This window comes from Branchiostoma floridae, chromosome 11 (genome assembly GCF_000003815.2).
Source record: "Branchiostoma floridae strain S238N-H82 chromosome 11, Bfl_VNyyK, whole genome shotgun sequence".
Lineage (NCBI taxonomy): Eukaryota > Metazoa > Chordata > Leptocardii > Amphioxiformes > Branchiostomatidae > Branchiostoma > Branchiostoma floridae.
In genome coordinates, this window is record NC_049989.1 from 21108301 (window position 1) to 21131559 (window position 23259).

The 23259-nt window shown below is 43.5% G+C and overlaps 1 protein-coding gene and 1 long non-coding RNA gene across 4 annotated transcripts in view; both read left to right on the top strand.

Annotated features, from left to right (window-relative positions):
* LOC118426298 overlaps positions 1–1177 on the top strand; it is a 2486-nt gene extending 1309 nt beyond the window's left edge. The window contains exon 2 of the long non-coding RNA XR_004832377.1: positions 465–1177. This is a non-coding gene — a long non-coding RNA (uncharacterized LOC118426298). The remainder of the gene's footprint in view (positions 1–464) is intronic.
* The window catches only part of LOC118426267 (NLR family CARD domain-containing protein 4-like), a 40055-nt gene extending 18372 nt beyond the window's left edge, over positions 1–21683 (top strand). The window contains exons 1-6 of one of the 3 annotated variants that reach the window (XM_035835549.1): positions 5958–6049; positions 9050–9136; positions 9836–10602; positions 16038–18990; positions 19389–19494; positions 20813–21683. In XM_035835549.1, the coding sequence (XP_035691442.1) occupies positions 9846–10602; positions 16038–18990; positions 19389–19452 (3774 nt within the window). In that variant the 5' untranslated portion in view covers positions 5958–6049; positions 9050–9136; positions 9836–9845 and the 3' untranslated portion in view covers positions 19453–19494; positions 20813–21683. Of the gene's footprint in view, positions 1–5957; positions 6050–6884; positions 6904–9049; positions 9137–9835; positions 10603–16037; positions 18991–19388; positions 19495–20812 lie in introns of those variants that run through there. The other 2 variants (XM_035835550.1, XM_035835548.1) reach the window with 2 other exon arrangements.
* Positions 21684–23259: the final 1576 nt, after the last annotated feature.

Below are 23259 nucleotides of genomic sequence, written 5' to 3' on the forward strand. Positions count from 1 at the left end.
GCTAACAGGTGTGTTTGTTACAGTGTGGGCTGTCCCCAACAGGTGCCCTCCAGTCTTGACCTCCTGTGTAAGTACATGCACCAGTAGGTGTAAGGTGTGGGGACCACAGGTGTGCTAACAGGTGTGTTTGTTACAGGTGTGGCTGTCCCGACAGGTGCCCTCCAGTCTGGACCCCCTGTGTAAGTACACAAGCAGGTGTAAGGTATGGGGACCACAGGTGTGCTAACAGGTGTGTTTGTTACAGGTGTGGCTGTCCCAACAGGTGCCCTCCAGTCTTGACCCCCTGTGTAAGTACATGCACCAGTAGGTGTAAGGTGTGGGGACCACAGGTGTGCTAACAGGTGTGTTTGTTACAGGTGTGGCTGTCCCGACAGGTGCCCTCCAGTCTGGACCCCCTGTGTAAGTACACAAGCAGGTGTAAGGTATGGGGACCACAGGTGTGCTAACAGGTGTGTTTGTTACAGGTGTGGCTGTCCTGAAAGGTTTGAAGCCAGGCCCACTCTAAAAAGTATCACCCCAACATCTGCTTGGAGACCGTATCCACATTCTTGACAACTCAACTCTTCATCTGCTTAATATGTAATGCACATCTGGACTCCAGACAAATGATATAACAAGGACTTAAAGCCTATCTTGATGAAGAGACAGTTATAACAGCTATGTAGGAAATAAACAAGGCGAATTGTATGTGACAGGACAGTCTGAAATAGACATCATTCCATACAGCATTCCATATATTAAATGCTGAGTAGTCAAAAGTCACCCAATGCCCAAACATCATTCTACTTTCAGCAGATGACCACATCCACTTAATCATAAACTGGAGTTCTTGATAATTTTATTGCATGTCTGCACTGTTTTGTATTCATAATGCCATTGTAGTAACACCTTGATACAGGTGTGCCTACAGGCTAGGTGTTCCAGCAGGTTTAACATCCTCAGTCAAAAAGCATCAGATGTTCACTTAAGCATCTGCTTGGAGAAGTATTTAGAATTAACTACTAAGTGTTTGTAGAAGTATTTGAATTTTGGCCTTGTACTAAACTTTGCCACCCAACATGCACGTTACTGGACAGGGTTGCAGTCCTTAGGAAGGGACATTAAGCTGTAATCACTGTTCACTGTGCTTGTAGAAAAGAGACAATTTCTTTTGTTCAGTGAATCTGTAAATACTGTACATAGCATCTGTCTTCTCTGTCAGGACAAGAGGAAGAAAAGCTCTTCAGTGAGCTAAACTGGATTTTTTATTTTTTTTTTTTATTCACATTTCTTTAAAGAGGATGAGACGGAAAGCAGACCCTGCTTATCGAGGTCTTCTCCTCATGTACATAAACAAAATAAAGACACACATACAGGACTACAAAACGCTAAATAACAAAGGCAAGAGATAATGATAACGACATGAAATAAAACAACAAGGAATCAAATAACAAAGTGACGTGTAGCTGGCATACAAACTTAGAAGTAATCAAATAAGGTTATAAATCAACTTAAACAACCTGTCTATTGAACACAAGACATAACTACATGAAAATAAACAAGGAATCAAACAACAGAGTGACATATGGCTGATAAACAATCTTAGAAATAATCAAATAAGGTTCAGCTAAAACGATCTGTCTGTTTGATGAACTTAAATACAACATCAAATAAATGACAGTTCTGAATGGTAGATAGTACTGGGTTTCCCCTGAGTAAGGTTGAACATAAAATATTTTCAGTGGTGTGTCTTGGGTCAAATGGTAAGATACCCTGCATGAACATAGTGGTTAAAGATGACAACATATCAAGTCTTGCATCATTGTATAGAGGACAGTGTAGAAAATAATGTATAGTTGATTCGTTAGGGTGGCCACATTTACACATAGGACTATTTACACATTTATGTTGGAATAGGTGGAAATTCAACTGACCGAAGTTAAGTCTAAGTCTAGTGAGATGGATTGCTGGGAATCTGGGACCATGCGAGAAGTGAAGGTGGGTAGGAGGTCTATAGAAAAAAGACTCCAACTCATTTTTGAAGCTAGCAACAGAGGGAGATACTCTGGTAGTGAGCGGTAGTTTATTCCATGAAAAAACAGAGGAAGGTAAGAATGATCTCCTGTACTTCTCAGTTCTAGAAGGAATTTGGATATAATTTTGATTAGCACGAAGGCTGTATGTAGTGCGGTCACAGATCTGGGGTGGAATAATTTCACAAAGATATTCAGGTGTTAAACCGGCGAAACCGGCTAAACTGGATGACAAAAACCGGCTATTCAGCTAAACTGGATGACAATCATACCATAAGTTGTTGTACTTTTTGTGTCCATAAAGCTTTTATTCTATGTCATTCATTCATCATTTTACTCTAGCTTACTCAATGTTTACAACAGGCACCAGGCCAAGGAAAACAAAACGTAACTAGAAAGGCCACATTTTTGCAAAAATGCAGAATGTTTTCCCTCTAGCTTTGTTTCAAGCCACTGGAATACTATACCAGTAGGCTCGCCCATAAGCATAGAACACCCACATGTGCTGGGGACTTTATTAACATAATTTATATATTTTTTTCTTTATTTATTGAATTACTCTGATAATAAACATGTTTTGTGAACGGGTTTGGCGCACGATGAAATATACGCAATTGTTCTTGTAAAATTAATTAAATCAGTTTCTTTACATAAACTTTTGCGAAAAAGATATAATTTGGCCATTTTAAGAACCACATTCTGAAGTATGCATTAAGCATAGACAATTTTGTGCATGAATAGTGTTTACACCTCACATCTGCTTGGGAATTCATTAACATAATTTATAACTTTCTTTATTAATTGAATTACTCTGATAATAAACAAGTTTTGTGAACGGGTTTGGTGCACGATGAAGTATACGCAATTGTTCTGTCTAAATCACTTAAATCAGTTTCTTTATGTAAAGTTTTGTGAAAAAGATATGATTTGGCTATTTTAAGAACCACATTCTGAAGTATGCAAACACAGACAACTTTCTGCATGAATAGTGTTTACCTCACATCTGCTCTGGACTTTTCTAGTTTACACCTCACATCTGCTTGGGACTTTTCTGACTTTTGGAAGGCGGAATAATTTTAGGCCTGAGCAAAAGCTATATGTTTTCTCCTTCAGGAAAACATAACAAATAAACAAGACAAGCATATTTGGCCAGACTGTAGAAACTATGGGTAAAAGGTGTATTTCCCAAAAAAAGACAAAGTACATCAGTCCAATAACAGTCAGTGCTACATCCAAAACTGGACGTATGAGAAATGCTGAAGTGTGCTGGCAGGTTTGAGTAAGTCATTAAAAAAACATTTTGCTTCTTCAAAGTTCTTAAATCCATATGTATGACAGTATGGCTTTAACTCCTTAGTGTTTGTACATACAAAAATTACATGGATATCTGTATCTGTTGGTCAGCCATCATAACCATATCCCAACAGATCTCACCGTCACTGATGAAAGATAGTGCATTCTACCTGAAACGTCTGTTTCCAAAATCACATCCAGTTGCTTGAGTAACTGCTTTTTGGCATATCTTACTACCTGGATGTCTAATCTTCATTGACGCAACATAAACCATTTTCAGTGTAACACACCAACGTCTAAAGTAAAGTAACATCCCCGATTCATGTGGACAGCCACGTGGTGTTATATTACATTCAGTGACCAGAGCTTCTTTAAAATGCCAAAGGCATTATCCAGATCAACCTACACATATACACTGTATACATTCTGGAGCCTGCTGCCTAAGTAAAAACAGAAACACACGTAGGTGCATTGAATGCAACACGAATACACATGATAAATATTAGTATTGAGCTAATTATTAAGCAATGAATGAAGACCTTAAAGTTTACATTTTTGTCCAACCAACATAAGTACAGGTCATACCAAAGACAAAACATATAATTATAAAAAAACATTAGGTCTAGTCTAACACAGAAGCTCGGCTTTTATAACAATAATATTATCTGAAAGAAACAAGACTTAGTGCAAATCAATTCTATCTACAAAGCAAGCAACAATGGATCAGCATGGAGTCTATCAATATCTAGGGGATTCGTCTACTTGACAAAATCAAACATCCATATCCCTGGCAATGTACAAGTATTGGGTACCATTTCTTGGTCTAAACCCCTGCTTAGTTGTCATGGTATAGTAAGGTTGGAGGTTTCAATTCTGGGTATAGCAGCAGTTTGTGGTGACATCATTTTCCATTGTTCAGCCTCGAAGGCCACCGAAGTAGTCTGGAAAAAAAGATGTTGGTGAAAACTTGTCCACGGTTCAACACGATGCGACATCAATGAAATATCCATCATATAATTCAAATATCATTTTTCAACTGAGTGAAGTGAGGTAAGTCGTGTAAAGTGCCTTTCCAAAAATCGGTGACACGGCAGGTTTTAAACCTAAGACCTCTTGGGCCACACGACTTCACTTTAAGTTGGTAGTTAACACAGCGTAGACTTAAAACTTCAGGAGAACTTAGGACTGACCTGTGAAGAAGTCCCTGACCTGTCCCACGACGGTGGCGGACTCGCGCCAGGCGGAGAAGTCCAGCGGGATCCCATGCGGGATGTCGGCGCAGGGGACAGGCCGGTTCCCCGGGCCGGGCAGCTTGAACACGTGCGGCTGCATGGAGTTCGTGTCGTCCATGTTGTCGCACAGGATCCGCGCTAGCGTCACCTTACGGATCCTATCCAGCTGGCCTGGAGAGAAACCAGGAATGAAGGAATGAATGAAGGAATGAATAGAGGAATCCTGGATGCTTAGTCTAATGTCGCCTTACCGATCTCAGCAAGCTGGTTTGGGGTGAATAAAATAGGCTCCATAAAGTTGTGATGAGTGTTGTAAAAAGAATTAAAGGGACAAAACATGATATCAGAGCCAACAAGGCATTCATTCCTGTATTTAAGACATGTACTGGTGTGGTAAAAGTGACACTAGTGTGGTAGACTTGCATCACCAACAAAGTTGGTAACCACACTCATAGCTTCCATATTGGTGTCACTTTTACAATTATCCAATAAGTTTCACGTCTACAACTACAGTCCTGGGTACCTCGCAAGTGTCACTTCTACAAGTACAATTATCAGGCTTTAACACAATATATTTGCTCATTTTGGTACTTTATCGTCATGTTAACCATCCCTGCAGAAGAAAAAAATTCTTTTTTTTTTTCTGAAATCAGGCGAAAATTAATGCGCGCGCTGATGTCATCCATAATATTTACTTGCTGTGGCCTAATGTGTATATAATGGTTCGTTCCATACAGAGGTGACAGGGATAGTCACAGTTACTCTTTCTACTAGTTGTGGATCTGTGCAGCCATCAGCTTCATATCCCTCAAATGTGTATATAGTGATTCACCCCGCACCAGCGGATGCCTAATTACCCAGCTGGCATGCTCTATCAGTTACTGTTACGGTATCAGTTACTGGGACCACCCTACTCCTGTCAAAAAGGGGTGTAAATATTTTTTTTTTTAAACGAACCACAAAACAACAGCAAACTTCTAATCTACTTAATAGCACAATAGGTCACACACTCTATCCCCATAGCAAAGGAAATCGCAATCCATCCAGAGGTTCTAAAGATATAGGTCCGGAATCACAAAGATCCCTACCAGAAACAGTACATGCTTTTTTCAAGCATGTAATAAAAACAAACTGCAATCCAATACAAAAGGCTCCGCATTTGAGGCGCCGCCAAAAATTGTTTTCAGGTGGTTTCTTCACGGAACAGTCCATTTTCAATCCGTAGGAGTAACGACAGATAGTATCTTATATAATAACAAGGCCGCCAAATGCACAGTGTACTATTTTGTAAATGTGGTTAGACAATAATTAACTAACTAATGTTTTAGGTAAGATTTGTTTGTATCAGTTTTAACTTTCTTTTGTTTCATCGTATAGCGAAAAATTTAGTTTTACCCCTAATGTATTATTAACTGTACCAATCCAACATGGCCCCGTTACCCGGAAAAGAAAGTGGTGTGAAGACGGCTTCAAGAAGTTGATGGAAGTTTTCTGGGGACAACCATGGAGAAAGTAAGTACAGATCCCGTCTGTCGACTGTTTAGGTTTTCAAGTTCCGCCAGATATGCGTCATTTGTAGAAAATAGATTAGAAAACAAGATCCTGACCAACGTATTAAACGACCACGTACCTACTTGTTTTTTTCTAAACTAAGAGTTCGAAGACCTCATACCTTCGCCAAATAACATTTAGCCTTTGCGACACATATGAAGTATAATAGCAGCTCATGATAATCCGTCAGCATTTTAATATGTTACTTTTTAGAACCCATCTGTCAGTAAAAATCTAGCTTTGGTATGGACATTCTAACGTCACAAACTGCAAATACGACACCCCTTATATTCGACACTTTTCATAACATATCTGTCAGTAAAAATCTAGCTCTGGCATGCAAATTATTTCTAGTGCTTTATAAAACAAGTAAAGTGTATGACACAAAGCCTTGAAATTTTGAGCTCTCAAAGATCGCATGTTGGAGCAACAAGTTGATCAATATTCCGGTATGTTTTCCTGCCGTTAATGACGCCGTGGAAGGGGGGCAGTGGTGACAATTTCGAGGAATCCTACATTATGTCTTTACATCACAAAACCATGATCACAGTGAGTAAACAACAAATCAATCAACTGTCCATCGATGACAACTAACATGCCTTGGAATGTCTTTCTTTCAAGTACAGAGGGGCTTTGTTATGCTTTAATATCGTCAGCCTTCCGAACAGATCAGGCGCCATTTTTTTCGTGCATCAGCACCCCCTTCACCCCCGATCTGAAAATGCTCACATCCCAATTATACACAGCAAGACGGATCTCCGGGCGAAACCAACAGCACCACATGGGGACATACTGTACGCGTTATCGTGTGTTGTGTGAGTATATTTTTTGGGAGCCATTCACAAAACAACATATTTACTACCATTTGCTTATAAAACAGCCGATGAAAAGTTTCATAGAACGTCATAACCGTGTAGTGGAACAGCAGAAAGGATTTGCCGCTGGTTGATGCATTTTCGGGCTATGTTTTGAACGTGATGCCATCAGTTTACCGACATGCCGATTTGCCAATTTAACCTTGTGTAAGTCGGAGCCGATTGATACAAATTTGTCGTTGTAACTATGAAATCTGTTGATAATCAGCCTTGTTATATTATTGTGACGGATTAAAGGTTCACTGGGAATAGAATGCCAAGGGACTTGCTATCAGTTACACTGTCCTTGAAGCGTTATTTTCTCCTGATACCACGGAAAGTGGGAGACCAATGCACGTGTAGTGATGGCTGGGGAAACATAGTAAACAATGCACTAAATAGTTTCCGAAATGCGCAAAAGCCTGCTTGTTTATTCATGGTTTAGTGTTGAATATGCTGGAAAGTGTCGGATTAATGTTCTATGCCGTTAATTCTAGTCGTTGCTTTACAAAACCGGTAAGGCACACAAAGGAACTTTTATCAGAAGGAGGGAGTCAGAACAAATTACTTTTAATCATTAATTTATAACCTCCATGAAGCCAAAACCGCAAAAATAAAACTACTGCACCTCAATAAAGGCTGGGTGTATTGTCTTTATACTTATAATTTTGCTCCTATGTTCATAGCGAGTGTGAACAGAATAATATACCACACACGAGTGTCTAAGATACACCTAGGTAATATTCATCCTGCATGCAAGCTTGTGTCTTCCCTTTATTTTGCGGTCATTTTTAAGATGTTGCTGCCTGCGAATACGGACTTTGTGTGTAGAGATTTAATTTTAGCAATTTTGAGGAAGATTTTGAAATTATAGAAGAGTAACTTTGGATTGCAGCGGCAGTCATGTTCTTTCTGAGGGTGAGACTTCAAGTTCAAAGTCATACTTAACCACCAACACTCAGCCGCTGACGGGACTGCATTTGTGTGTGACGTCTATACTATTTATTATAAGGCACTTTAAGTCTACATACAAAACCAGTTGGTAATATTGCTAAAATAAATTGCAACTGTGAAAAACATGACTCAATGATTACGAGAAACTTTTTTTTTATTATAGTATGAAACAAGTATATATCATGAATCGGTACAAATACAAAATGATATGAACTTCAAAGGACTTGGAGTGCTCAAGACATTTAAGTATAGAAAAACCCAATCGTAACAAAAACCTGGTGTAAAAAGACACTCTCTCTCCTTACCCCTACTTTACTCAAGAGCTGCTTGTTTCAAATTCCTTGTTACCAACTTCCAAAAATATTTCTCTCATTTTTTCTTGCATCCACATATAAATTCTTGCTACAGTTTGCATAAAATGATCATATAAATATCATATGATCAGGATTACCGACATTCAGTCACAACACTTGCTACATCGTCAGCATGTAACATAACCTGCCCTTTTTTTCATGGACAGGCAGTAAGATGGGTGACCGAGAATCGCTCGCAAATCATGATTTGCCTCTCAAAATGCAGGAAATGACAATTTTGACAATTTGAAATAGATCTAAAACTTGGGTCCTGATGTAGATGAGTGTGTGTGTGTGTGTGGGGGGGGGGTTAGGAGGCCTATAGGGGTGAACTGCTGGGGGATTTTACTTTTGAAATAGTGACAGGTGTGTACTAGTTCCTGTAACCATGTCAGTCTGTACTGTCTTGTGTCAGGACAAGACATGATTCTACGGATGAGTGATGACTTATGATATAATAGATGCTGTGTGTGCATGTGGGGGGGCGGGGGCTAAGGTGTCAGGTAAACTGAGGCATAGGGGTATTTAACTAAGGAATGTTAGTTTTAAAAATTGTGGCAGCTGTAGAAGTAGATTTGCTATGCCTCACTATTGAGGTTCAACCTGCTACCATAACTGTAAGTACTCGTGTAATAAATTATCAATAAACAATCAGTTAGAGTCTGAGGCTTGAAATTTGTTACACTGTGATCTATTGCTTCTTACAACTTAAAATACAAGGGCTGTGTATACATTTGTACATTTTTTTCATTGTGTCGCAGTGACAATGTGGTATTTGACTTGTGTGTTTTGTTTTACAGGACACGATTCTGCCATCTCTGGTCACCATAGCAACAAGCCCATCGTGTGGACAGCATCGCTTTGGAACTGGACAGAAATAACTCCAGGTAATCACGACTTTTTTGACGTTAGATGAACCTGTCATCAGTGATATGGTGTTGATACATGTAGATGAATATCATGTAATCAACATTTGTCAGTATTGTGGTGTCTTAGAGATAAAAATTTAGTCTTTATACAAGAACGAGTGCGAGATTTGGATATGTGGAGGAGTCTAACAGTTTATGCATCAAGCTTAAGTTCACCCTTTGTGATGCTTCGGTATTTAGTGTCGGGCACCTCTGTATATACGGTGTAGGACGAAGTTTTGGGCGATACCTTGTGACCCCAATAGTGTACCCGCAGGCTCCAACTGACCCCGGCCCAGACTCCATGAAAACTGTTACAGTAATATTGCGTTTTTGATGACTGGTCTCAGGAAATCACACTCGTCTTACACTTTTGATGTGGTAGTATAAACAGGATATGACTGCCCAAGTTTCGTTCATCAAAACATTTCATTTTGTGGTAGCTAATTAAATAATGCTGCCACTGTAAGTTGATTAAGTTGAGTGCATAGAATAATATTATTTCTCAGGGCCCCCCACATTGTGACATTGAATTGGATTGAAATAATCAGTTATGCCAAAATTTCCAATTTGGAACATAAAAAGATTTTGAGTAGAATCTTAGACTTAGACTGTGTCTATCTAAGTAATGTAAACACGTGTTGTTGACATTCATTGCAAAATTTGATTGCCCTGCAGGTGCTGCAACATGTCAGATTTAGACAGATTTACAGATTTAGACCCCATCTTTGCCCAGTGGGCACAAGAAAAGCTCCGCAAGAAGTTCAGAAGGCCCAAGTACAAGACACTGGTTGCCGTGGACACCAAGGACCTGTCAGTCAACCATTATGAGGAAACGTACCACAGGGAAGGAAGGAAAGAAGAAGTCACTTGTAACGAGTCCAAAGAAGAAGTCGAGAATAATTCGGACAATGTCATGGAGCACATGATAACCGCTGCAGACACCACAAAGTCCTCTTACGAATGGTCCCAGACCAAAGGCTACAAGCTGTCTGCTAGTGTGTCTGTCAATGTGGGCCTGCCTGAAATTGGAGGTGGATTGTTAGTAAAAGGTGGGGCAGAGTTCCAACTGTTTAAGAAAAAGACAAAGAAAAGAGAGACAGAGGACAGTCATGGTCACCAAACCAAGGTAGATGTGCAACCCTGGTCTAAAGTGAAGGTTTCAATAGAAACTAAGAAGAAAGTCCACAAGATGGGGTTCTCTCTCAAGTTCTACCTGCAAGGCAAAGTAACAGTCCAGATGAAGAAAGAAAGTGGAAAGACGAAGACAGTTACAGGAGACGTCGTCGACATCCTCCAGAAATATGGCACAGTGGAGACTGACACCAGTGGGGAAAGAACAGTGTGTCTTAGTATTGAGGGAACCTTTGAGGGCATGACAAGGATAGACCGGAAAGTCAACGTTAACACTACTGCTCTCTCTACTAAGATAGACAAAGATACAGGTAGGAATGCATTTTTGATACAGGGGATATTTCTGATTGTTGGCAAAAACAGTCACGCTTTTAAACACTGTACTCTCATGTCCCAAATAAACATACCCCCCGGAATAAACATACCCCCCGGACAAATCTTCAAAATCTAATAAACATACCCCCCGGAATAAACATACCCCCGGAAAATTACCAAAATTGACATGTAAACTGTGACCATGCTACTTCTGTCCAAAGAAAAGAAGATGATAAGCAGGTAGGTTCTTTTTATTTAATATTTACAAATGTATGCCTTAGAACCATATCAGTTAGCTGTGTATATAATGAGCTGAAGAACTATAGATATCTTGTTCGAATTATAATATTTTATCCAATTTGTAATAAAAGGTATATGAAAAGACAATTTTTTTTCTATCCCTAATAATTGTTGAAAGTTTGACATAGGTTCCCCACTATGACCCCTAACCATGGGCCAACGATGCTTTCAAATTGAACAAGGTCTCGGGTACGATGCGTGTCACCTCGTAATCCGTGGTCGCGGGGCCTTTGGCAGCGTCGTGTTCTGTCCGCGGAGACGACGCAGGTCTCGTCGATGTCGATATACGTGTACCGGAAGACGTCGCGAATATCGCCCTGCGATACAAAGGAACAAGAGAACAACGTTGAGACAACGGGAAGGGTCAAGGTTATAACTGACAGTCAAGCTCGAAATCATCGCGGGAGATCGGAATTTCCACCGTGTTTACATCACGCGTCAACAACTCAAACTGCTGGCGATGTGTGTCGGAGAGATGCCAGCGCGACAGGTGGTCGGGAATACGGTTGTCTGTGCCCGCGATGTGTGAAGCGCGTAACTCAAACCTGTGAATGTCAGCTAGGAACCACAGCTCTCGGGAACACTGCAGTAAGTCCGAATCACGCGAGCAACCGGAGTTCAGAACGTGTACACACGAGATATTATCACAGTATACTAACACGGTCAAACCGGCCCAACGATGGCCCCATTTACGGGCCGCCACAACTATTGTCAACATCTCCAAGACATGAATCTTGCGGGCGCACTCACGAAGCACGAAGTCAGGGAACACGGCATGGAAGAACTGACCATTGGAAATAGCGCCACAACCCGAGGAGCACGCGTCTGTTGCGACGATGTCGTCCGGTGCGGTGAAGACGGTAGACGCGATCAGCGACACCCCGTTGAACTCGTGGAGGAAGCGGCACCACCACTCCAAGTCCCGCCGAAAATCGCGAGATAATCGAAATCGGTGGTGATTACAACGGAGTTTACGTAAGGACTCTAACATACGTGAGACAAACAGCCGGCCGGGGGGGACACACGCAGAGACGAAGACAAGCTTGCCGACGAGGGACTGTAATTCACGTTTGGTTGCCTTCCTCTTCATTATCCACTGCGCTACCAAGTTGGAGATTTCTTCAAGACGAAAAGACGGAACCCGGCGAACCATCTCAACTGTGTCAAATTCTATCCCGAGCCACGTCATGCAAGTTGAGGGTGGGATAGCCTTCTCAGGCGCCTCCTCGAGTCCTAATTCGTTTATTGTTCTTTGTAAGCTGGCAAACGCCGCGGGAGCCAGAGGTGCGATCTCGGCGCCCCCAAAGTCGTCGATATAATTTGTCACCAAATAACCTTTTTCACGCTCAATAAAAGTGATCGCGGACGTGGTTGACTGGCACATTAATGACGCAGATCGCAGACCAAAACAAACACGGGTGTCATTATACCAATTGTCTCGCCAACAATAACATAAATACCGATAATCCGCGGGATCCACAGGGAGTTGTCTATATGCCCTGCGCAGGTCCGTCTTAAACAACAAACAGCCTCGGCCCTTGTCTAAGATCATCTCAGTCATTGTATCTACGGATGGATACACTAAACTAATTGGTTCGCCCAAAAAAGTGTTCTTGGGAATGGCGTCATTTACAGACTGCCCAGATGGGTAACTCAAATCCACGACGACGCGACGCGTGGCACTGTCACGTTTTGCTACCGTCTGCAAAGGTGCCGGGAAAACCGGAAACGGGAATGGGTTCGCACGAAATGGGCCACACATGGCGCCGTAACGGAGTTCTTTGTCGATAAACAAGTCCACGTCTGCTTGGTAATCCAAAGCCGATCGGTGATTAGAATGATGCACATTGTGTGGGAAATTGTAATTTTCAGGATGGATGTTGATCGGCCAGCCGAATTCGAGAAAGTCGGGTAGTGAAGTGTTGGAGTAGTTAGCTAACAAAGCCCGCCAGACCGGGATATTGAGTGACGTCTTGACTGGAATTCGTGCGCCGATATAATTAGGAACACCGGTCTGGGCCACAGCGGTATAGAGTTCAATAATGTCCTCCCCCGGTGCCAGTGGCACCCGGCTGTGAGGAGAAACCGGCGGCTCGCCTTGTGTTGTCACCAGGGTGCTGACGAAAGGATCTCACATAACGGCATTCTACTTTGGGATGTTCCTCTTCCACGCGTCGGACTAAAAGACACTTGCAACAGATATGCCTAACCTGTCCCCAGCGCGCGTCCCAGTGTTCCGGCCCCTGCTGACAGTTCCCGTGCTGGTACGCCTCGCACCAGCGTGGCCTGTTGGGGTCCCTAGTAGTCGAGCGCGCTTGAGCCCGTGGCGCGGCGGGAGGGTGGGATACACCCGCCTGGGCGCGGTAGGACCGCTCCCTGGTATTGTCTATAGTCTCCTTAGAACTCGACCAGGAGATCGTGCCATTCTCCATCGCATACAAAACAGAAGCGTGTGTCTCCCTAACAATGCCCCAATCATAATACGCAGCGTCAAACATTAAGTCCGATAAGTGTTCGAGCCTGATCCGGACAGATCTCTGGAAGTGTTTTGTCTCTAAGAGATTTTTTATGAAACCGTGCACAAACATAGAGGTCGATAGATCGTCATATGTCACGCACCCGTCGCCCCCCCTTACCCTTGCCAGGGAAATGAACGTGGTGATGGGGCCATTCGATTTTCACCCGGTTGGAAGAATCATTGATGGTCTTTGTGCGACCACTCTTCTTACCTCGGCGGCGGCGGCGTGAAGATGAAGACCTTGAGCCCGAGCTGTGCCGTCGGCGGTGAGCGGACCGGTGTCGGCGTCTGTGGCCTTTGCGATCCTTGCTGTGACGGCGTCGGGAACGGGAGCCGTCTGGTGACCGTGACCGGGACGTGGAGGAGCTCGTTGTCGAGGTGGAGGAAGAACGCTTCCGTGACGAGACCGGTCGTTTCCGGAGGAGGTCGTCGATGTTTTTCAGGCGACGGCGTGAACGAGTGGCGTCAGGAGACCGCGAGCGGGATGGGGACAGGCTTGTGTCCTTCCGATCCTTCCGACGGGAGGAGGAACGCTTCCTCGGTTTCTTCCCGAAGATTTCATCCAGGGTTTTATCTACCCTGGCAGCAAGGTCGTCGTCCTCCCGCAAGTCCCTCGCGGTGGGGGCCCGTTCCTCTTCGCTGGCCTCCGACCAGAGTCCTTTGGCCAGCTCCTTGGCTTTGCTGTCTCTCTTCAGCTTTTTCAGGGACCGGCGGACCCTCTCCTCAAGGCTGTCCGAGTTGTTGTCCGAGCCCGGGGAGAGACCCGCCGTACACTTGCCACGACCATGCGGCCCTCGATGACCCTTGACTGGCATCGTGCAGACTGAACAAACTTTTGGCTTCGCCATCGCGGGAAACCGCTGAACAAACTTCGAAAACCGGGGAGCGAGTCTCGTGCGCCTCGCTTCCCGCGGACGAAAGACAGAATGAGAGCCCGGTGTTGGTGGGCGGAAGTGTGAATAGGCAAGGACGGACACGCGGTCACCACGTGGGAGGTCAGACAAAGACCGGGGACTGGGTTGTCGTAAATTAATAAAAATGACATCACTGACATTTTTCCACAATTGAACAAGTGAAAATTTACATGATACATGCATTTTCTACTTGGAACTTGTTACTTATAATTACTGGCGTATCATTAAAACCATTAGATAGCTGCTAGTACTTAATCATATTTTCTTGAGACATTACCTCCAATTAAAACATATTAACAGCCCCAAAACGAACAAAATAGGGTATTGTTTATAAACTCCTGTTCGATAGTGTGCTGGCTAGAGCTGTCAACACGTCGGGTGACGAGCCGAGGGTGTGGGGGGTTACCAGCAAGTTGAACTTCCTTGCAAAAACAAAGTTTTTGTGAGAACTCGTCTGTAAAAGTAGCTTATCATTTAGGACGCAGATACACATGTTACAAATGATATTTTGACACAAGAAACCGCTAAATTTAGAAAACCTTACGTTTTTTTTTTTATTAAATCAACACTTTGAAAATATAAATGGCCCTTTGTGTCCATTGTCAACCAAAATATGATCTTTTTTCACGCGTTTACGGCATCATTTTAAGGATCGGAATCTGCCTACAAATCGGGTGCTAGTTGTACTGTCACCGCGTTCGCTATGACGGCCATGTTTTGATCGGTCCCGATCAAGTTTGGAGCAGTTTCTACCGACGAATTCCTGCCGTTTTGGAGAATTTGCGGCCTCAAAACTCATATCACAAGGGAAGCGAAGTTACAGTTGTTGTTTTACGTCCAGCATTTATTATGTGAATGAATCACTGTTCCGCCTCGCTGCCGAAAGCGCATGGAACCACAAGACCGGAAATTCTTCCTGCAAGGTGCTGGTTTACGATGTAAACAGAGACTGTAAACTACTACTAAAAGTTATTTATGTAAAAATTGTAATTCAAAACGTCAGTGTGGTGTCTTATTTTCCCCCAATAACAACATTTACTTCGTAGCGTCATAGCGAGATCGACCGAAATGACCGAAAGTTCCGCGTAGATTGAGATAATTTGAGATTGAGTACGCGTATACGCTTATGTTTAGGTCATAGTTTCGCCTGAAAAATAGTGAATTGTGAGCAAAAATACTGCGGAAATATGGGCAGAACCCCCCAAAACTTTCAGTACTTTTACTAGTAGGGTCCTGACTTAGCAAAGCCCCAATTTTCAGAAATAAAATAAACGTACCGTCCAAAATAAGAAGGTACCGGGTGGATTTTGAGGCTGAAAAAAATCTACGTCCCGGTACGTTTATTTGGGACATGAGAGTAGGCAATTTCACGTTTTTTTTAAACAATGTCACAGATTCCATAGCATTACAGTATTATAAATTTTGTGTCTGTAACATGAATTGAACAAAGGGAAAGAGGGTGATAAAGAATGCATTATAGAAATTGATCTTGAGAGAATGGTAAATATCTGCATGGTTGATGATAATATGCAAACTATGTTGTATTCTCACAGAAATGATAATTTCTCTGCCAAAAGAGTTTGAGTAAATCAATGTAGACCATACAGGGAACTGCTTAAATTGCATGAGTTTTTCTGCTGTCCTTAATCATTATTTGTAATGTCTAATAAGACTTACAGTGTGATAATTTTCATTGCAGATGTATTCAAGACATCCGTAAAAGACTACTATGAGGTAAAGCTGACAACATTTAATCCCATGAGTTGGAATGATGGATTTTCTCTAACTTATGATGAAATATTCACAGAGTTGGAGTTGGTACAAATACTTAAGTTTAAGACAAAGAAAGAAAGTATACAGTCAGAGGCTGAAAGAGCACAGAAGCAAACTCTAAATTCCTTAGATGACTTGTTCAACCCAGATGTCACAGGACTGTCCACAGCACCAAGGTGCATTCTGATTGAGGGTGAAGCCGGAGGGGGGAAGACAACATTTCTGTCCAAAGAAGCCATAGATGCCGTCTCACAGAAGACAGAGCTGGGCAGACGACACGACATTGCCCTTTTTTTCCGACTCAGAGAGGTTAGAGAGGAGGAGACCATAGAGGAGATGGTGTGGGACCAGTGTGTTCCTGAAACAACTGAAGGTATTGATGTACAGTCCATCAGAGCAATCCTAAAGAGGAACGAGTCCCGTGTGCTTTTCCTCCTAGATGGGTATGATGAGCTGTGGCCTGAGGCCAGGGCAGCCAGGCAGGCCATTCCCAAACTGCTGTCTGGCAAGTTCTACCCCAACAGCACGATTGTAATCACCTCCCGACCCTCAGCAGGAGTGCAGCAGTACACCCGGCCAGACTGTCATGTGCACATCATGGGCTTCTCCCCTAAACATATGGTGAAATATGTGAGGAAATATTTCATAACAAACCCTGAGCTGGCAGAGGACTTCATCATGCAATATTTCACAGTCATAATAGATAAGGTTTTTCTTAAAACTCAGGATCTCTTCAGTAATCTAATCCAGACCCCAATGTTCCTGATGCTGGTCTGTGTGCTGTGGGAGGAGGACCAAGAGATGGTGTCTACTGGAACAATGACGGGGCTGTACGACAACCTGCTGACATGTCTGGTTAGAAAGTACTGTAAGCGGGAAGGAGTGGACATGCCAACAGAAGGGCTGCCTACAGAGGTTGCTATGTCATTACTGCAGTTCGGCAAGCTTGCGCTAGAGGCACTGCTGAGGAACAAGACCCTGCTTGATGTTACAGAAGTAGAGAGAGAAAATGTAAATTGGGAGTTGCTGTTGAAGCTGGGTGTGGTCTCCTTGGAGGTTTCTTCCTCTAAATTGCATCCTAGGAAACAGCTGAATTTTTCTCACAAGACCATGCAAGAGTTCCTGGCCGGTCGATATGTTGCTCATGCTCTGTTGAACCAAGACATTGTAGAGCTGCTGCAGCTCACCTCCATAAACAAGGTGTTTGAACTCAGTAACCTGCTTCAGTTCACGTGTGGCTGTGACTCACGGGCAGCACAAGCTGTGATGGAGGAACTGAGCAATCTTAGTAAGAAGGAGTTCTCAGATTTACGACTAGCTAACTTTCAGAAGAAGTCCCACCTACCTGTAAAGGCAAAGAGTAAAAAATCAGTTCAAACTTACAAGAGGTTCATGTCGCTCTGCCTGGATGTTCTGAATGAAAGAAAAGAGCTGCACGTACTGCAGGCTGTCAGCAAAGCACTGCCAGTTATCATCATGGACCTCCACATGAATGGCATGTTTGGACTCAACAGTAAACAACATGCTGCTCTGAAGTATTACATGGAAAACATGCAGTCTTCACATCTCCCTGATAGAGTGATTTTAGAACCATTTCTTGTTAATGTTTCAAAATCTCTTCAGTACCTGGAGCAGCTTGTCACTTCCCCCATTCCTGGCTTAAAGGTAGACTTAAGACTGATGTATGTAACATTTGACTCACCGGTACCTGATAAGACAGTTCAGCACCTACAGCAGTGTCTCCCTGGACTTAGAGTGGACTTGTATGTATCAGGACAGTGTAACTCACCTGATGAGACAGCCAGGCTTGCTTCATTTCTGAAGAATGTTCCTGGTCTGAGGGCGCTGGATCTGTCACGGACAAGACTAACACCATCATCACTCCAGCCACTTGTGCAGGGGTTCAGCCACATGTCTCTGTTAGAGGAGCTGGATCTTACTGGGAACCGTGGCCTTGGTGATGCTGGGATGGAAGTCCTGCAGGTTGGGCTGTCCAGTGTTCCACACCTGGCTGTACTCCGTCTTAGGGATGTCACCATGACAGCTGTGGGCATGTCATCCCTGGCTCCCTACATGCGCCACCTAGTGGGACTGAGAGAACTGGATATAAGTTACAGTTATAAGATCGGTGACACTAGGCTGGAATCTCTCACCACCGTCCTCCCCATCTTCACAGCCATGCAGGTGTTGGTCCTGCAGTGTATCGGTATCAGCCCCACAGGCATGCGCACACTGGTCCCTGCACTGTGTCAGCTAACCAGACTGATCAAACTGGACTTTAGTTGGAATGACATAGGAGACCCCGGGCTGGAATGCCTGGCTGCTATCCTCCCCCACCTCACAGCCATGAAGGTGTTGGTTCTCAGTGTGACAGGTATCAGTGACAGGGGAATATCAGCCCTGATCAAAGCTCTGCCTCACCTGGTGCAATTACAGGTGTTGGGTGTGAGTGGCAATAACATAGGGGACTCAGGGATTGTCTCACTGGTGCAAACACTCTGCCAGCCCAGCAGTTTGGACATGGAACAAAACCCACCTGGTGACAAGAGTCTGACCACAGCCCCTCACTATAACACCACACAGCCGGGCACACTACAGGAGCTGAGCATTGGGAGGAATAGGAGAGTAACAGGAGCCGGACTGGGGAGGGTCGCACAGCTCATCAGCGCACTGCCGGCACTGACCAGGCTGGACATGTCTGGTTACAGGGAGCACACACCTGCACACCTGTCTGACACCGCTGCCATGGCTCTGGCCGAGGCTCTACCCAGACTCCCTGCCCTGGAGGAGCTGAAGCTGTTTGTCATCTCCATGGAGCCTGCAGGGTTCCAGGCTGTGGTGCAGGCTGCTGAGGAACACCCAACACTGGAGAGGCTGATGTGAGTCATATTGGTTATCTTAGTCAGCCATACTGTACTGTACTGCATGGAACTGTAATATTGAGTAATATTTGATGAAATTTTAAGTGGTAAAATGTGTGAATTGGCATTTGCATTGCATTCAAAACTGTACCAGTCTGTTTGCACTATTAGATTTATGTTAAGGAATGTGCCTAGGAGATATATATGTCTGGTACACCTATTTCAATATTAGGTATTACCAATATGGAGTGTATGCATTAACCTATATGGCACCAGATTGTTCTAAATATCTTGTTAATCAGTAGTTTTACTCCTATATTTTGCATTTCCTTTCAACTTCATTTCAGTTCATGCCATAACAATACGTAGCAATTGATGTAACTAAGCATCTCCTTTCTTCCTTTTCCCATACACAGTTACACTAAGCGTCTAGTTCCTGAGGGAGCGGACACCACAGCCAGCTGCCTGAGGCTGCGCTGAGTCCCCAACATGCTGACCTGTTCTGTACATTGTCCCACTCAGGTCAGCATTCTGGATTTTATAAGGTCAAAGCAATGCTAACATGTTACAGACCTCCACCGTTGACGTTTTTTGTTGACCTCGACAACTGTTCTTGGTAAAGACGCCTCGGTTTATTTGTATATATTGTTTGTTGTCCTCTGGTTGTCTTACTGAATGTAACACGTTTCGTTTTTGTTATTTATGTAGTGGGCCCCCTTGGAAATCAACTTCAAACAAGTTGAAGGGGCTACCCACATGTTTTGAGATGAATAAATAAATAAATAAATATAGAACTAAATTTATTTTCCATGTAGGATAATGAGAGCTTCCAAATATAATGTAACACTTCTGTACATGTATCAATGTTAAAGCTCCAGTGCATAAGTTTTGAAAATTGAAAAATTTAAAATTCAAGGAATAAACAAGGCTGATTGCAATGAATTACTTAAATGATTACAGAAAAGTCAGAAATAAATGTCTGTCCTGACACAGCATGCTCTAAAGCTAAGATAGTTCAAAGTCTTTCAATGCCGTGAACATCATTTTGCTTTCAGCAGATGACCATTTGTAATGACTAATGTCTCATAGTCTCAAGTCTGTCATTTTATTGTATGTTAACAATGTTGCATGTTAAGTGCAGTTTCACATTGATACAAGTGTGCTAACAGGTGTGTTTGTTACAGGTGTGGCTGTCCCGACAGGTGCCCTCCAGTCTGGACCCCCTGTGTAAGTACACCAGCAGGTGTAAGGGACCACAGGTGTGCTAACAGGTGTGTTTGTTACAGGTGTGGCTGTCCCGACAGGTGCCCTCCAGTCTGGACCCCCTGTGTAAGTACACCAGCAGCTGTAAGGTGTGGGGACCACAGATGTGCTAACAGGTGTGTTTGTTACAGGTGTGGCTGTCCTGACAGGTGCCCTCCAGTCTGGACCCCCTGTGTAAGTACACCAGCAGGTGTAAGGTGTGGGGACCACAGGTGTACTAAAAGGTGTGTTTGTTACAGGTGTGGCTGTCCCGACAGGTGCCCTCCAGTCTGGACCCCCTGTGTAAGTACACCAGCAGGTGTAAGGTGTGGGGACCACAGGTGTGCTAACAGGTGTGTTTGTTACAGGTGAGGCCCTCCTGAATGGTGTGGCTGTCCCGACAGGTGCCCTCCAGTCTGGACCCCCTGTGTAAGTACACCAGCAGGTGTAAGGTGTGAAGACCACAGGTGTGCTAACAGGTGTGCTTGTTACAGGTGTGGCTGTCCCAACAGGTGCCATCCAATCAGGATCATTTAGGTACACCTGCAGGTGTAAGATATTTGGACCACAGGTGTGCTAACAGGTGTGTTTGTTACAGGTGTGGCTGTCCTGAATGGTTGAAAGCCCGGTCATCACTCAAAATCAATCAACCAAACATCTACTTGGAGACCATATCCAAATCCCCATGACAACTCAACTATTCAACTGCTTATTTGCTGAACATCTGGACTCCAGACCACAAATGATATAACAAGGACATACAGTCTATCCTGATGAAGGGACAGTTATGGCAGCTATTAAGGAAATAAACAAGGCTAATGGTATGTGACAGCTAGAAAAGTTAGAAATTAACATCATTCCTAACACAGCATTCTCTATTAAATGCTGAGTAGTTAAAAGTCAGCCAATGCCCAAACATCATTCTACTTTCAGCAGACCACTTCGATGATTAATCATAAACTGGAGTTCTTGATAATTTTATTGCATGCCTGCACTGTTTTTTATTTAATGTCTATATTTTATACTTTACAGTAAGACCTTGTGTGTCTACAGGTGTGGCAGTTCCAACAGGTTTAAATCAATCACTGAAAAACATCAAGATCTTTAATTTTAGCATCTGCTTGGAGAAGTATGAATGAACTCCTTAGTATTTGTACAAAATTATGTGAATTTTGGCTTTTTACTAATCATTGCCACCCGACATGCATGCTACTGGAAAGGGTTACAGTATCTTAGGACATGGCGTTAAGCTGTGGTCCACTGTACGTTGTGCTTGTGTAAAAGAGCTAGGGGAAATCCCCAGGTAGAATGAACCTGTAAATACTGTACATAGCGTCTGTCCTTTCTGTCACGACTAGTGAAATATTAGCTCCTCAGTGCGCTAAGCTGGTTCGAAATCACTATCACACCATATGAAAGTCACCATATGAAGTGCTTTTTGTATCAATAAAGTTTTTACTCCATGTTCATTCATTAATTATTTTACACTTACTGAACATTTACAACAGGCACCATGCCAAGGAGAACTAAAACATAACAGATAACAAACATATTTGACCGGACTGTAGAAACTATAGGTAAAAAAATCCCCTAAAAATCACAATTAAATCAGATTCTGTACATTAACAGTTAGTGTTATATCCAAAACTGGACACACTAGAAAAGTTGAAATGTGCTAGTCCAAAGCTTTGTACTTCCACAGTATATACTTATGGCTTTAACTCCTCAGTATTTGTACAAAATATAAGACTGACATTATCCATGTCAGCCTACATAATACCATCTAGCTATAGGGCATTAAATGTACTTAGCATGGTAAAGACTTTACAGTCTGACTTCTATCATTAAATGTATCTATGAGATATGGAGAAATTAGACATCTATATTCCAGGCAATGTATCGGGTGTGATTTCTTGGTTTGTAATTCTGGTTCTATATCATATTACATATTACATATTACTGATTGGTAGCAGCATTTTGTGGTGACGTCATCTTTCATCCCTCAGCCTCGAAGGCCACCGAAGTAGTCTGGAAATAGGAGAAAGAAAAAAACTGGTGCACAGTTGAACCCAGTGGACCGTGCTATAGTTCTATGTAGTTACCATTACAGTGTTAAGTTGATAAAGGTTACACAATACAGAGGTTACTCATAAAGGACCTGGATACATTTTAGAAAATCTATACAGTTGCTTGAACCCCGACCCTCTAAATGCGAACACTTCCATCACCTGCAAACCCCTGCATTGGTGTCATCTATGTTTGAATCCTCATGATTGTGCTTGCACCAGTCTCATCTCTGTTTGAATTATAGATAGGGTACTGTACAGTTGAACCCCAACCTTCTAAATGCAAACGCTCTACTCCAATCCCTTGCGCCGGGATGTTTGTAAGAACCCCAAAACCCATGCATTGGTGTCATCTCTGTTGGAACCTCCTATGCCCTCAGTCGGAATCCCCTAATCCCTTGCATCAGTCTCATCTCTGTTGGAACCTCCTAGGCCCTTGCACCAGTCTCATCTCTGACGGAACCCCCTAGGCCCTTGCACCAGTCTCATCTCTGTCGGAACCCCCTAGGCCCTTGCCCCAGTCTCATCTCTGACGGAACCCCCCTAGGCCCTTGCACCAGTCTCATCTCTTTTGGAACGTCCTAGGCCCTTGCACCAGTCTCATCTCTGTCGGAACCCTCTAGGCCCTTGCCCCAATCTCATCTCTGTCGGAATCACCTAGGCCCTTGCACCAGTCTCATCTCTTTTGGAACGTCCTAGGCCCTTGCACCAATCCTATCTCTGTCGGAACCCCCTAGGCCCTTGCACCAGTCTCACCTCTGTCGGCATCCCCTAGGCGCTTGTTCCATTTCTGTGCCCCCCCCCCCCCCATCTCCTAGGCCCTTAAGCTTGTCAACGGTCATGTCTGTGTGTAAAGTGTAAGGAGAACAAACTGACCTGTGAAGAAGTCCCTGACCTGTCCCACGACGGTGGCGGACTCGCGCCAGGCGGAGAGGTCCATCTGCGAGATGGAGGCGCAGGAGACCCGCCGGTTCCCCGG